The sequence below is a fragment of the Rhipicephalus sanguineus genome, chromosome 3 (genome assembly GCF_013339695.2).
Source record: "Rhipicephalus sanguineus isolate Rsan-2018 chromosome 3, BIME_Rsan_1.4, whole genome shotgun sequence".
NCBI lineage: Eukaryota > Metazoa > Arthropoda > Arachnida > Ixodida > Ixodidae > Rhipicephalus > Rhipicephalus sanguineus.
The window spans coordinates 211600890-211616370 of record NC_051178.1 but is presented as its reverse complement, the minus strand read 5'-3'; the positions used below and the strand labels follow the sequence as shown (position 1 = coordinate 211616370).

The window sequence follows — 15481 nt, the reverse complement described above, 5'->3', positions numbered from 1 at the left end:
GAATGTTCAAAAATTAACCGCCAAAGACCCGCATTGCCAACGAAATGAACACGGGGGGAAAAAGCAAACAAAACAAAGTGCCATCGCGGAAATTCGCCGACTACGTTTCAGGCCACCTCGAGGTATGCGCATTACACAGAAACCATGTCGAATCGCGACCGAAATTTCACGTGCTGAGCGGGTACCGATCGTTCGATATCACGGGCGCGCACGCGATGTCCAAGACATTGCAATCGAATCCGGAACCACCATTCGAGAGTTGCATGTGCCAACCATGCCCTCGTTTTCATTAACGATATGATTCTCTTCCCTTCAAGTGCAGCCATCGCAAAAAGTTTCGTTGATTCCGCACCAAACCGCAACTTTCATCGCCCGCGACCGCTACCGAAAAGCAACCGACGCTGATTAGGCCTAGCGTGCGGTTCAGCATGTTGTCGTGGGAAATTTCTCCAAGACAACATGAAGATCGGACGTCGAAAAGATCGCACTCAAGCACTAACCCAAGAACAGCGCGCATGATACGAAGTTTGTGCGGTTTATGTTCGCGGCTGGGAGATCAACGGCGACAAAAGCCCGCCAAGCTCGTTTAAGTCCGCGCACTGGCAGAAAAGGCGAAAGCTCGCGTCATGAAGCCGCAAAACTTTTCAATTTGCGGACGAGGTAGCAGACGCGATATCTGTAGCAAGTGTGATAACGACGACGCTTTTCCCAACAGGAAACTTACTTTAAAGCGCACATGATGAGGACGCGATCGTACGTTCCACGCGTAACGCGCTGCCGGCAAGCGGCCGCGGAGCCCTGCCGCCTTGCCGCCGCCGGTGCAAAGGCTACTCCGTCGCCTAGACAGCCACCATCCTTCCCCACTCGGCGAGCCCGCACAGCGCTGCCGCGGTCTTTTTCCTCCCTCCGCCCCTCGTTCGTTCACTGTGCGTGCCCTCGCCCTTCGCAACGACCGCGTCGCTCCCTCCCCAGCGGCGTACCTCCTTTGAGAACCGCACTCGCTACCGCGTTTGTCAGAAATATTTTCTCGCAACCGCATTATAAACGGTATTTCATCTTGGGGGACTGCACAATAAGCGGTATGCGTATACATGCGGTTCTATGGGAGGGTAAACGGGAGTCGAAAAAGACCGCATTATAACCGGTCCTGCACTATATGCGGTTACGTTATAAGTGGTCTGCACTGTATAGCGAAGCTGGTAAAAGCGGCAACTCACTAAGTTATATTGAAACTTCGTTAAACTGAAATTCGACCTTTCATGCAAGGCATAATTACTGAAGGATTAATCTTAAACTGAAAAGGCCACAAGAATGCTCGACTAATATAGCAACATGAAAAAACTTTTTTGTTATTTTTTGCGTGGAAAAAACAATCAGTTTTGTTGAGCCTGAGATGCAGCAATCACAGTTAGATGCCTTGCCAGAGTGTCACATGTAAAGACGAAACAAGTGCGGGTTTAATGCACTGTGGAATTGCGCTTGTTCTGCTGCTGCGGGTTGTTGTCAAATCCTCGCGCGTTGCCCAGAGCAATGCAACGCCTTTGCTATCATGATGCCCAACCGATCTATTTGCTCTCCACGAACGCACAACATCGAAAACCATCCCACGTAAGAAAAAAAGAGTCAGTTTCACCGCGAGACCAAAATAGTAAATCTGATAGCAACAAAGCGGAATTTTATATGAATATAGGCTAGCAGCTCGCTCCTTCAGGAAACGCAGCCGCTGCACTAAGAGAAGTGCCCTATCTATGATCCATGGCTCAGGGGCGGATTCAGGTACATAATAAGGGGGGGGGGTACAAAGGCTGAAGCCAACGCTCAGCAGTGCATTTTGGTGGGTCACGCATGTTTACAACAGCCCAGAGGGGATTATGGCGGTGCTTAAGAAGCCTTCGTTGGAAATGTGCATAGGGAAGCAGGAAAGGGTAGAGCAATGAGAGGTAGAGAGCAGGGACAAGATTCTCTTTACCCCTTTTGGACAGTGGCAGGCAAAGCAACCTGACAAAGGGGGCAAACTCGGCAAGCAAGCCTGACAAAGGAGGTGGACTACAGGCACTGAAGGGAGGGGGCGGGGGCTGGCTTGGGGGGGGGGGGGGGCGATCGCCGCTACCCCCCCCCCCCCCCGGATCTGTCACTGCTATGGCTTCAACGGAAGTTTTGCAATTAGAGCACAACACCTACAAAGGTATGAGCCGTCTGCTGATCCCCACTAAAGATACCGCGGCGCACGCGCCAACGCCCGCTGGTACACAGTACGCACTTCCTGTCGGACTCACGCAGCCAGCCCCCCCCCCCCTTCCCAACGCACCGGCTCCCATCTCCATGTGCCTATCGCGCGGAGAAGATGGTCGGCTCGTTTCATCTCTGCTTAAGCCCCGTTCGTTGGCAGCGCTCGCGCACTTGCACTTGCACATGGAGCATGCGACGCGCGGGGTGATGTAATCGCGATTTGTACTTGATAGGGAAGATCATGGCGAAGGCAAAAAATTCGCGTCGGAGTGTCTATATAATTGCTATCGCAAAAAAAAGCAATATAGCTGCGGGCTAAGATCGCATGAAAGCACGGCAACAGCCTGAATTACGGCGCATCCGATTATGGTGGAAACGTTACTGTTTTCCGACATCGCGCGCCGAATCGAGCATGTGGGACCCGTGCCGGTGTCGCGAATTTCGGTCGCCGCTATGCCATGGCTCTGAAAAGTTTTGTAATTCGGCTTTGTAGCAAACATCCACGTGGTGTGGCTGGTAATTGCCAGCTGCAGCCCCAAAAAATTTCAGTCGACTGCCTAAAACTTGTTTCAGCAGTGCCCTCATCGGGGAAAAAAATAAAAAAAGCTTTCACTTGCTGTGAATGGGCCCGTTAGTTACGCTAGCTCTCGCCTGGAAATTTATTGTATTCTTCACGGAGTCCTAAATAGCATCTTTGAAGCTCGGGAGCAGAGCGAGTGAGCTCTCCGATAACAGCCAACAAGCGTCTTTTTTCTCGCCGATCGGGATGGCTTGCCAGATACGAGCCTTGTCGAAGACATCCGCTTCCTGCGCGATCGTGATCGCTTGCAAGATAACTCAAGCTCGTTAGATCTACTGCTACCGCTTCTACAACTAATCATGCTTGTTACTTGACACGCGGCGATCACAAAAACACCATATCGGACGCTAACGCACAGCACGCGCGAGAAAGATTACAGAACTACACCGCGTACTCCCAGAACATCCTGACAACATTGCGTGATACGATGTGTCGTGGTTCGCGGTTCCCGCATGCCACGCCGGATTCTCTCCCACTTCACCGCTCCGAAGGCGATGACAGCATCAAGGTGCGCCACTTCCCCGCAGCCGCAGCGGCCGTTTGATTTGAAAAATGCGTTCACAAAATATCGAGCAAGCGCTACCGCGACTTTCATCGCCTTTCAATAAAGATACTGTGGATTTTCCCTGATGGGAGCACAATTTCCCTGAGTTTTCCCTGAGAATTTCAGACTACCCAAAATCCCTGAGAATTCCCGGTTTTCCCGGTCGGTAGACACCCTGGAATTAGCAGTGGTGTTGTCATCAGGAGCGAGCACTTTCGTGTACTCACTGGTTGTGTACCGCACATTTTTACACTTTCAGACAACACGGCAATACACCACACGCTTCTATATAATTACATTTTCATATTTAATGTTCCTGTTCGCATTCTTTATCTCCCGGACCTTTCTCACTATGCCCCTCGCACTCTCTAGTGAGACAATTGCACAAGCCCCTCTTTCAGGCCAAGAGCCATGTTGCAAGAACTTCGCGTCTCAACTAACTTCATTTACAAAACTCACGAGAGGAGGTGCCTGCACACTGACACAAATGCTGCTACTTTTGCTATTTTTCAGGGGCTTAATGGCAGAACAGCAGCTAGCCCCATCTATTAGCAACGAAACTAACTACATTTTACAGCGGGACATTATGAATCCTCCCCCCGAAGAGGGTGGGGGAGTGTCTTTACACAACTACATATGGTAATGATTCGTTTCATGTTGAAATAAATGAAGTGCCAAACAGTTGTCACAAACCTGAAGACTACTTAATAAAGAAGAGCAAAGCGGTATTTTTGTGTGCGTTGAGGATGTATTTGAAATTTCAGTGTCAGAATCCAGGGGCTGTACTTACAGGCTGATAGGTTTCAGAACCACACTGGTCACAAGTGTACGTCGCAACGCACATAATGGGCTTCACTTCAGTACACCGTGTGACAATGCCTTTCACAGTAACAAGCTTCCCAATGCAGCCTGCCTTAACATCTCGTACAGACAGAGGCTTGGTAGCTGATGGCATCTTGAAGTACACTTCACTGCACAGCAGAACAGAAAAGGCAGGACAGGTTACCTACTTTAACACCAATGGACTCTTTTCATAATCCGCGAGTGCGCTTCTCTGCGCTGCATATTTGGCCAACTAATGGCGGCACCTGTCTTGCTTAGAGTGGAGACGAGGTCCTAGTTGCACGTGCTGGGGCTTGTCTATTATGCGTGTTTATGTCAAGAGAGCCGAGTCTACATTTTCCACGTAATAGTGTAAGCAAAATGCGCTTGAACACGCTGTTTGCAATAAGTGACTAGCCGCCATTAGTTGGGCAAACTGCATAGCAGGAAAGCTAGCTTTACAATTGTGAAAAGGGTCTATAGTCAGCAAGGCGTTGAGAAGTATATGTGGTTTACCAATTAAAAAAAAATTCCTCACACAGGCATTTAAGGCAACAAACTGTTTCAATTACAACACTGCATGTTTCTTCACAGACACTGTATGACAATTCGTTTGTAAAAGCATACAAACAGCTACAGTAGGACCTCAGTAATCAGAGACTGTGTAAACAGAATAGCTGCCCCTGATTTGGTTGGCTCTCCATTTGACTGCTGCACCCCTATATGTCTTTCTCAGTCGGCAAAACTCCTGTTAAAGGGGTCTGGCAACACTTTTCCAAATAACGGTCAAATGACTTCATTAAAGGAGCTCACTGCCTCACGAATCAACTGCCGCAAAAATTTTTAGACTACGTCAAGTACGGGCCGAGTTACAGGGATTTGCCGCATGCTTTAAATGCTTTCTCTCTCTTTTCGTACCAGCGAGCCCGCTGAAGGCTAGGCAGAAGGGGTATGAAAAGGGGGCAAGAAGCTACGACCGCGTGTCATGACTTTATGCACATTCTTTTCTTCGAATGTGCAGCTTACTTTCAGCTTGATCGCGAGCGTGGTGGCATCCCACGGCAGCCACAGTAACTATGCAACTCACGATGCTCAAATCACCCAATGGCGTCGCCATTTGGGTTTATGGCATCATTTGTCAAGAGAAGAGGGAGCAATTTTCTAGCCGACTTTGAGAATTAATTGTAAATTTCAGGCCACGTGCTGCGCAATAATGTTTGGCTCACGTGCTCTCAGGAGCCTTGACTACCGATAGGCAGCGTTTTCTGACCATGCTCAAAAAACTATTGCAGGGTCCCTTTAAAGGGAACGCCTTTTCACAGCCTCTTCAAAGTCAATCTAACAAGGTTCCAGAAATAGAGTACTGTATTCATAATGAATTAATAGTGATGGCATCCAGGCAAATATTTTTAAAATACAATGCGAGTTATCTGTAGCTTCATACTCGCTTCGGACAATTTATCTGGTCTGCACAACAGTGCTATTTTGCAGGGACATAATAAGTTGTATAGGGGGTATGCACCTGACGTCATCCGCAAGGAGCGCTAGCGTCGTTCCAGGATGCCGCCATTTTGGCGGTCTCGGTGGTTCGCGGCGCTCATGGTGGCACTGTGGAACTATCTGTTTTTTCGCTTTTCTTGGTGCATCTGTGGACTGCAATGGACTTAAGCGCATACGCACGTGGGTTAGATAAACCTGCGCGATTGCGCTACCTGGCGAAAGTGCGTCTGTGTGGCGGCGCAGACCCACTCGAACTCGAAGACGCTGAACTTCAACCCGATGTTGCACTGCATGCTGCCGCGGGTCGACTTCACCGACATGAAGGACTACCTTGTTCACGAGACAAGTTTTGTGTCGCGTGAGCAACTGAAAGCTTATAAATCCATGCACGGTCACAACTATCTCACGAGTGGATGGGTGCAGCAGCTGGGTGTCAAGGTTCTTCAAGACAGCACGATAGTTGCAGTTGGAAAGGTAAACAGACTTCCCTCGTCCACTTGTAATCGCGTTTATTGTGCCGTGCGAGCGCTCTGCCGATACTGTAAACCCAGTAACGGGATGTAATGGCAGAAAAGAGATCACAGCAATTGCTGCAGTGCTGTTTTCAAATGGTTTTTGCTTCTCAACAACCGCTGCGTGCGGTGCTAATGTGTAGCCGATTTATCGCAGCTTTTTAGTGCAGGCGTCAAAGTTCTGCCGTACAGCACAATCGCTGTTGTCAGAAAAGTAAGCCGACTTCCCAGTTTATTTCTAATCGCGTTTGTTCTGTCGTGCTAGCGCCGTGTGTACAGCCGTGTGTACAACACGGTAACGGGACGTCAGGGCAGGAAGGGATTACAGCACTTGCCAGTGGCTGTTTCTAAATGGTTTTCGCATTTCAACAACCGCTGATTGCCTTGCTCGTGTGTAGCTGAGTTATCGCAAGCGTTAAGCGACAGTTCTAGCTAGGGCGACGCGCAGCTTTCTGAAGGATTAAGTATGATCTAACTCCATTCCGCGTTAAACGCGATCGCCAGAATTTAAGAAGCCGCGTTGCGTCGATCACTTACGTCGTGCAAATCAGCGTTGACGTTGCTTTATGCAGACATTTCTTAGTGTTCCAACTTTGCAGCTACGATAGCTTTCTAATTTATTTCAAATGTTTAGGTCACATCACTGAGGTTGTCTGTTTGTACTCCCAGGTTCGCCATTCACAGTCATTTAATGAAAAGCTCCTTACGCTGTGGCTTCTCATCAAAGAAGACGGTGAGGTACAGGCTGCTCACTGCACCTGCAAAGCTGGCCTTTGGTATGAAAAAGAAACCAACCGAGACAGCATACTGATCCACAGGCTCCTTTTTCGTGTGGTTGTTACAACCAAACACGGCGCAGTTCACCATTGTCGCAGCTGGCTGACGTGCAACCACAGCACGTACCGTCTCTCCGCACACACAAATACGTTCAAAGATTTTCACGTAATAAATACGCACCGCGCACGAGACACTGCTGTGCGTGGGCTAAGCAGAACGCATACAGAACGTAGCCCGATACTGCTACCTGCTACTGCGCTCACGAACGGCCGGACCGCCAAAACGGCGTCGCTGCCCGGCGATGCTATCGCCACCTCGCGGATCAAGGTACAGTGCATACCCCCTATTCCATTCAAAGCCACTTGTCAGTAATCCTCGTGGAACACCATATGAAACCATCTTATTGAAGGACTGTTTAGGAAAAAAAAAAGTTATTCACTGATGCAAAATTTTCATGTCACCTCTCTAAACTGGGCAGTTGAATTCTCAAAGATGTAAAACTTTGCATGCACAAACAGTAGTTTTGTGGTTAGATACCTGCAAATGTATATATTCAAATGAAGCAGCATTTTCAGGCTTTACTCACTATCGCCTCATCAGTTCTGGCGGGTACTTGTTGCGGGGATCTCGGACATCTCCAGGCTGTCTGCTCCTGTTTTCCATAAGCATACGGTGCTCAATGTACACATCTAAAGCATCCTTTGCGAGAACCTGCCAAAAGATATAAATGAGAAAGACTGAACATTTGACGATACCAAATCACACCAACGAATTCGAGTTTGCTCTTTTTTTTTCTCTCTCTGTAACACTGAAAACATAATTTTGCAGAGCCTTATGCAGCACATTCTGGAAGCTGCATTATACTGCAGAACGCTACTCATTACTTAAAGGGCCCCTATCAGGCTTGGCCATTACAAAGAAGAGTGGCACTTAAATTGGTCAGTGCAGGTACTCATAACGGTATTGAGGTTAGGAAGGATACTTATTTCTGCATGCCATCAAGGAGCATCGCGTGGGAGAGGAAGTGAAAAAATGCAGAAAGGGGCGGCCTTCTTGAGATGAGTGCCCGGTATCCGTCGGCAATGGGAATTGAACCCGGTACCTTCCGCATAGGAGAGTAGTTTGAGGTTATCTCTGCAACCCATAAGAAAGCACAACACGTATTGTGGGTGGATGGGAAAAGGGGTGAAAGGTAGGAGAGAAAGGCCGCCTTGAGAGATGCTTTAAGTTCCAACGAGTATTGAAAAATTTCTATTGGGCCTGGTGAGGGTCCCTGCAAACGCAGTAAGAGTAGACAATTTATGCATGCATACTTGTCACGGTTTGGACGAATTCCACGTTCCAGAATTTAATACGAAAAGAGCAACTTTATCGCGTACAGAAAATTGGCAATGTCCGCGGCCTGTGAGGCTTGGAAAAGCAGGTTGTGCACACCTCTTTCTGCTTGTAGTCCGGTAACATCTCATACACGACATCCGCAAACAGGTTGCTGTACCGACGTGCATTCTGCATGATAGCCTCCGCGAGGCTGCTATCGTAGTCCTCGACATCATCCAAGTCGATGGTGAGCGCTACCTGCTCTCGGTGCGCCAAGTTCACCTGCGAGTACATCCGGTCATTACGAGAAATCGGCGGGTGTACCTTGCCTTTACACGAAAAAAAAAAATGGCGGTAGCCTTACCAGTTGCTTCGCATAAACAAATTCCTTTTTCCCCCGGTCACCGGTTGCGTAGAAGTCGGTGAGAAACGACTTGATCTTCTCTGCAAAGGACCGTTACGCCATTGTGTTAAAGATCCGCGCCTTGGCCACCAGCACCAGCTCGTTTATGAATGAGAGCAAATCCAACTGGGAAAACAAGCTCGACATACCTCTATCGGCGACGTAATCTTTTCCAGACATGATCTTGGACAAGAAATTTCCGAAGTGGCGAAATGTTCCGCGCTCACACGCAAGCACAGGAGCCCCGGCAAAAAAGCAAGGCGGCAAGACCGTCAGAGAGTTGAGAAAACGCGGGAAAACGCAGTCACGTGACTTGTTTGTATTTTTTTGTGTGTGACGTCATGTACCGCGCTTTCTTTCTTCCGGAAGAAGGAGGGAAACCGCCGCTCAGCGAGTGAGCGAGTGACGACAACTAAACGCAAGCCCTAGCGGCATAATAATGTCTTCCCACAGAACATATGAATTTTGATGGCAGTGGTTTCGCAGTCATTTTTCGCATGAAACAGTAATCGAGTTGAGCCGAAAGCCATCAGCTGTGCCGGAGTGACGCATGCGCATTGCAGGCGGCTGAGTCTGAATGGCCGAAAATGGTAGGAAAGCTAATAGTTTTTTCTTTTTTCACGAGTTTAGCTGGCAGTAGCTGAAACATAAAATAATGTAGCGTTAACCGTCAATGCCTTTCTTCTTTGCAGCATAAATTGAAATCATCACAAAAGGAGAAAGTTAAACAGTTCATCGCCTTCACACAGACCGGAGAGAAGACGGCCATCTACTGCCTCACACAGCACGATTGGAAACTCGATGTGGCGTCGGACAATTTTTTTCAAAATCCAGACATGTACTACAGGGAGCCCAAAGGATCAGTTGACAGGAAGAAGCTGGAGCACTTGTTCAACAGATACAAAGGTAATGACAACAGGGCTTCAATGTGTCGTGTTCACGCCGATTGCTCGTAGGCGAACCTCACTGAGAGTGATCAGCCGGTTAGGCTTAATGCTTCAGTTTCAGCTCTTAAGAATTGCAAGTTCCGCTAGAAAATGTGTCAAAGAAACGTATTTTCCTGTGTTGTTACCGTCAACATCACGTTGCATGTCTGGGACTGTCACTTGTGTCCAAGTTTCGCAGCGTGTAAGCGGCGTCTTTCGCAATGTTCGCAGCGCAGTCTAAAACGCAGTTTCATTTTTGTCGTGTGACGGACTGGTTGTGCTCATAGCGTGCCACTGTTTTCGGCAGATCCTCACGAACCAGACAAGATGACGGTCGACGGTATCGTTCGCTTCCTCGACGACCTCGGCTTGAGTCCCGAGAGCAAACTGGTGCTCATAATCGCGTGGAAGTTCAAGGCCGTCGCCCAGTGCGAATTTACACGGGACGAATTCATGAACGGCATGTCAGAGTTAGGGTAAGAGTAAATTACACCTTCTTCGCATCAACACGCGTTGCTCGTCGCTGACACGCATACCTGCCTCCTTTGCAGCTGTGACAGCATCGAGAAGTTAAAAGCAAAACTATCAACTCTTGAGCCTGAGCTCAAGGAACCACTCAAGTTCAAGGACTTTTACAACTTCACCTTCAATTATGCGAAAAACCCAGGACAAAAGGGCCTTGGTAAACACCTCTTTCAACTGATACTATGGCATGCACTTAGACACTGGTGAACCCTCCTCATTTTACCACGTCTCTTTGGAAAACTCAGGGTAATGCTTGCTCAGAACTGTTGGGTATTGCTTTCTTAGATCTAAGAATTTTGCTGAGACTTGCTCGTAGGAAGACTCAACATTCAATCATATCTACACTTGCACATGAACCTTCAGCAAATTATTTTTTTAAATTTGGTGTTGACACTTGGCAAGCAGCTGTGCATTATGAATTAGCTTGATAGAACGGCAGCATGGGCTGGTTGGTGATTTAGAATCGACGTATTTGCGCAGCACTAAGAAAACGAGGACACATGAAAGGACGCCTGTGTTGTGTCCTCGTTCACCGAGCGCTGTGCAAAATATGTCAATTATGAATTAGCCGCTGCTTTTGTGCTTTTGTACTTGCTCATGGAAACTTGTAAATTTTGCTCCTCAGAAGCTCACAGCAAGAAGGCATATAATTGCCTTTCATGTTTATAATTTTATTGGATTGAGTTTATTCCGCAACAAGGTTGCGAGGATGACCAGGCAAAAAAGCTGCATTGAGCAGCTCGAGGGGAACCTGGCCACCTCATACACTGGGCAGCTTCACTGCTGTCAAGCAAACATGGTATACATAATGCATGAACTAACTAAAAGGGTGAACAACCATGGTCTGAATTTATTATAATAAACAAGGTTATCGTGGGAACATTTCGTACAGATGAAGTAAAAAAAAAAGCATATTGATGAAGACAGAGAACCAAAAAAGCACGTGAACTTATGGCAGCATAAGGAATCACATAAATACGTCGCGTAGCTTTTCTAGCGACAGAATAGATACATTGAGACCATTTTCTTTGTGTAATTGATTTAGAATTGTTGTCAAGCAAAACTGTAGCATTTGGTCACCATGGTGTGCACATGGTGGAAAAATTGTAAAATAGATCCTGTTGACTGAGAAATAACTCTGTTCACTGCATACTTGTAGGCGGCTTAGGTAGGCAGGAGAGGCTGTGCCAAGGTGCGTCATGATGTCAGCTTATTGTGTGCACCCATTGGTTCTGTGCATCCGCATTGAGGTGCAATGTTGCTGCATTTACAATTGTACCCGATTGCAGTTGAAGTGGTTTCACTGATTTCAAATATTTAAATTTTGTCCTGTTTGTCATATAAGTAGGCCTCTCTTAGTTGCTGTATTTAAATCCTGCAAAGCTTAACATGGGCAAGCATAAAAAAAGAAAGGAAAAAAACGTTTTCTTATTAACTAGAGCTAACCATTCCGCCTTGCTATAATTTGACCACGTAACGTTGACCACAATTTGACCTCATAATGTCTTTGCACTAGCAAGGTTTTACTGCAATGACTATGGCTAGCATTACATGGTCAGTTTAAATGAAGCATATTGTCAGTATATTAATACGTTTGACTGCTGCGGGCCTTTAGTGTTTGCCATACTCCTTAGTTACAGCACTTCTTGACAATGTTGCAAATAAGGCATGTTGCTGATTTTTCAGATCTGGACATGGCAATAACCTACTGGAACATTGTGTTTCCTGGGAGGTTCAAGTTTCTAAATCTTTGGTGCCAGTTCTTGCAAGTAAGGACCGTTTCTCTTTGAAGGGACACTAAAGAGCAAAACGACTTTTCTCATATTAGTAAAGTACTCTTCCACGATACCAAAAACAGCACGCTTCCTGCAAGAAGACGCTTAGTAAGCGAGAAAACGCGCGAAAAGAAAATGTGGATGGCGACGCCACCTTGAAGTTTGCCGTGACGTCACATGTTTTGATGGCGCCTACTAGGGACTACGTAGTTCCTAATTGGTAAAAATGAAGTGTATTGTCCTCTGAGGGGGCCATAGACTTAACATACCAAGTTTGGGGCAATTTTGTTGAGCCAATGGTGCCAAAATACGATAAATACACTTTGAAATCTGTGACGTCACGCGAGGAGATTTTGGCATGAAATTTAAAAATGAAACTTTGAACTTGGTTTATTGATAAACCTATGATGGCGAAATTAACGACGTCAAGAGTTCTCCTAGCACAATTTATCGATCTAAACCGATTCATTGTTTCTCTTTAGTGTCTCTTTAAAACAGCTTATGCTGTTGCAATGAGCGAAATTGCATTGTCGATGCAACGACCATGTTCACGGAAATGGGCCTATTGCACCTTTATCACTCTGTAACTGCATTTTAGTTGAAGATCGTAGGAACAACTTAATACTCTACGATTAATCATTGCCAATATGTGTTTGTGTGCTTGGCTCTGTGAACTCTGCAATGCATGTCATCAACTGCATTTCATTGGAGAGTGCAAAGTTATGTGTGTTCATGACCATAAACTTATTTTATCTGCAGCAAACATCAAAGGCATCGCTTTTACACATTCTTTACCTTTTACTAGAAAAACGCATCTGATGTGTAAGTGGACTGGCATCAACATGCAGTTGCAAATGAATAGTAATGATGGAAAATCCTCTTGAGGCCTCGTTTCTCATGTTGATACATTTTCATGATGAATTACACTAAGGAGAATGTTGGTATCCATTTTATTCTCAGTGACAAAGACTGAAGTTACAAATCAGCCCGTGGCAAGTTGTCTTTTATCGATGGAGCAGAAAAATGCTTGCATTGACGTAGGTGCACATTGGAAATCTCTGGTGCCAAAAAGTGATGCAAGTCCTCCACTGAAGTATACCTCATAATGCTGTTGTAGTTTGGGATTTAACACCGTAGAATTTAATTAACGCTAACTGGCCTATTGTAAGCTCTGTGATGTAAGAGGGTCATTGCATATTTGTTTTTAGGAACACCACAAGAGGTCTATACCCAAAGACACGTGGAATTTGCTGTTGGACTTCAGTGGTATGATTGCTGATGACATGAGCAACTATGATGAGGAAGGCAAGTTTGCATTGTGTCTTGGGTGTGATAGTTATTGTTCATTCTGTGCAAGCTAGTTGTGGCTACTGAGTTCATTGAGGCCATTGTTATTTGATCTTGTACAGCAAAACCACATGAAGGTATCTTCGAACATAGTGAAGTTGAATGTTTCAGAATTGAGTCACAAACCACACTGCCAGCTTTGTATATGAAAGACAGAGGTGGTTATAGGGCTGCATGGTTCCTTTTCTAGGGCCACTACCTAAATTTATGCGAGAAGCTCCTTAAGCATGTGTATTCTAAAAGGTCCCATCATTTGCCTTCACGAAAGTGCCGTATTTACTCGAATCTAGGCCGCCCTCGATTGTAGGCCAACCCCCGAAATTCACATGGCCAGAAAAAAAAAAACTTAATAATGGTACTCCAACCTAAGCCAACCTCCCCACTTTCGCGCATTGTTTTTTTTTTTCCCGGGGTTTGTACAACAGCTCGCAGGGCCAGTTTTCCCTCTAGGTATTTGTAAGAAACTCTATGGGCTGGGATTTACATCATTTCCGTTTGAGTCCAATTTGCCTGGGCTCACCGCTAAAGCTCTGAGTTTTCTGCTAGCTGACAATTAGAGCATTGGTTATAAATTAAATATTCGACTGCAAGATCTTTTATGTCGTTGCCATTACTTATCCAACAGATACTATGCATTCCGAGCCAATTCTGCCCAAGTCAAATTTTGTTGCAGTTGGCCTTTAAAAGAAGAGACAGGACTGAGTTCAGTTTCTCTCTTTTGGTTGCAGAACATGTTAATATGAACCAACTAGTCTGCAACAAAGTATTCCAGCTATGGCATGTTGAGCGCTGACGGATGAGCACAAAGAAGGATATACAATAACAATGCCCTTATTTGTCTTCCCGTCCTTTATCAGTGCATTCCATTATAAACCTGTGGATGCAGCACAGTTCTCACATCTGCTGGTCTATCATATGCAGGTGCCTGGCCAGTGCTTATTGATGACTTTGTAGAGTGGGCAAGGCCCATCGTCCAAGGCTCAAACAACAACAACAACAACAAGCTGCTCCAGTGAAAGTGTTCCGCCTGTTTCGTTCAATCGTGTACACACTTGTAAATAGACCATTGAACATCTGTCAGGTGCGTGCATTCTCAGCCGTCGTAGCAAGGAATGCAGACACCCCTTCTGATAACTCCAGGTTGTACAAAGACTAATTTAATGGAGTGTGCATGAGATGCCCTTGCCTAGGTGATCACTGTTTGAATTTCTTCAGCTTCCGCGCACACTCTCATCTCTGCGCGGAGTTGCACATTGTGGCGTCACAGGTGGAACAGCCTATCTTCTCTTCGCAAGAAATGCAACTAGGTTTTGTTCTAAGTGGTCTTGCACACAGAAAACAGATTTTGTGGTGAACATTTTCTTTTTTCTGTCTGCCAGTCAAAAGTGATAGACATTGTTGCAGTTTTGTTTCCTCTTTATGTAGGACTTGAATTTTACAAATGGTTTTAGTGAAAATAAATCAGTCAAACACATCCTACAAGATGCCTGGCTTTTCAGAAATTGGGATACTATGACTGTGTGAGAGGGTTTGATATTTCTACAGAAAATACAGAATCACGAAATGAAACACTCGTTTTCAGGTTTGTGTTACGGGCAAAGCAGGGGCACGGAAATTATGAGTGGTCATTTGCCCACCACTTCAGCCTACCTAATGTGCAACACCAGTTCCATATATCCATATATAGACATTAGCGATAGTGTTATAAACATTATCTATCCTTTATTTACCACATTTTGTAGCACCATACTTGTTTAAAGGTTTCTATAAAAATGTTCCTGAAAATAATTGGAAACACTACACAGCGACTGTGGTCCTAGTTCTTTCTGGAGGTGTCGCACCCTGGTGGTGAGTTGGGCTATGTGGGCACCGTCTACCAGATGAGGTGCACTATGAGCACATCTGGCACAGATTGTGAGGCATAGATGGAGAGACCTTCGGGTGGGGGAAGTGTGTATCATTCTGGGGTGCTGTCCAGAGACCCGAGAGAGAAATGATAATATTTTGGTCTCTGCTTCAAAAGGTGAGCCTAACCTTTTGAGGGCTGAATTTGTTTTTGCCAGATTCAACTTCCAAGGATCAATTTTTTTTTTCATTGCATATTTGAAATCTTCAGAATGACTTATTTTTGGAAAAAAAATATTACCCTAATTTCTTAGTGACCATAAAACAACAAAAAATTTTTTCTGCAGTTACAGATCTATTGCTTTTTCATAAATAAAAT

General features: G+C 45.9%; 2 protein-coding genes across 2 annotated transcripts in view; one reads left to right on the top strand and one right to left on the bottom strand.

Moving 5' to 3' along the window:
* LOC119388241 (DNA replication licensing factor mcm7) overlaps positions 1–8996 on the bottom strand; it is a 48597-nt gene extending 39601 nt beyond the window's left edge. The window contains exons 1-5 of the mRNA XM_037655913.2: positions 8834–8996; positions 8646–8725; positions 8399–8563; positions 7551–7675; positions 4144–4324 (exon numbers count right to left, since the gene is read on the bottom strand). Of these exons, the coding sequence (XP_037511841.1) occupies positions 4144–4324; positions 7551–7675; positions 8399–8563; positions 8646–8725; positions 8834–8864 (582 nt within the window). The 5' untranslated portion in view covers positions 8865–8996. The remainder of the gene's footprint in view (positions 1–4143; positions 4325–7550; positions 7676–8398; positions 8564–8645; positions 8726–8833) is intronic.
* Positions 8997–9098: 102 nt separating this feature from the next.
* LOC119388243 (DCN1-like protein 1) lies at positions 9099–14735 on the top strand. Its single transcript, XM_037655915.2, has 7 exons — positions 9099–9274; positions 9377–9590; positions 9918–10086; positions 10162–10292; positions 11822–11904; positions 13119–13215; positions 14179–14735. Exons 1-7 carry the CDS (start codon positions 9272–9274, stop codon positions 14271–14273), a joined length of 792 nt encoding a protein of 263 aa, XP_037511843.1. The 5' UTR covers positions 9099–9271; the 3' UTR covers positions 14274–14735.
* Positions 14736–15481: the final 746 nt, after the last annotated feature.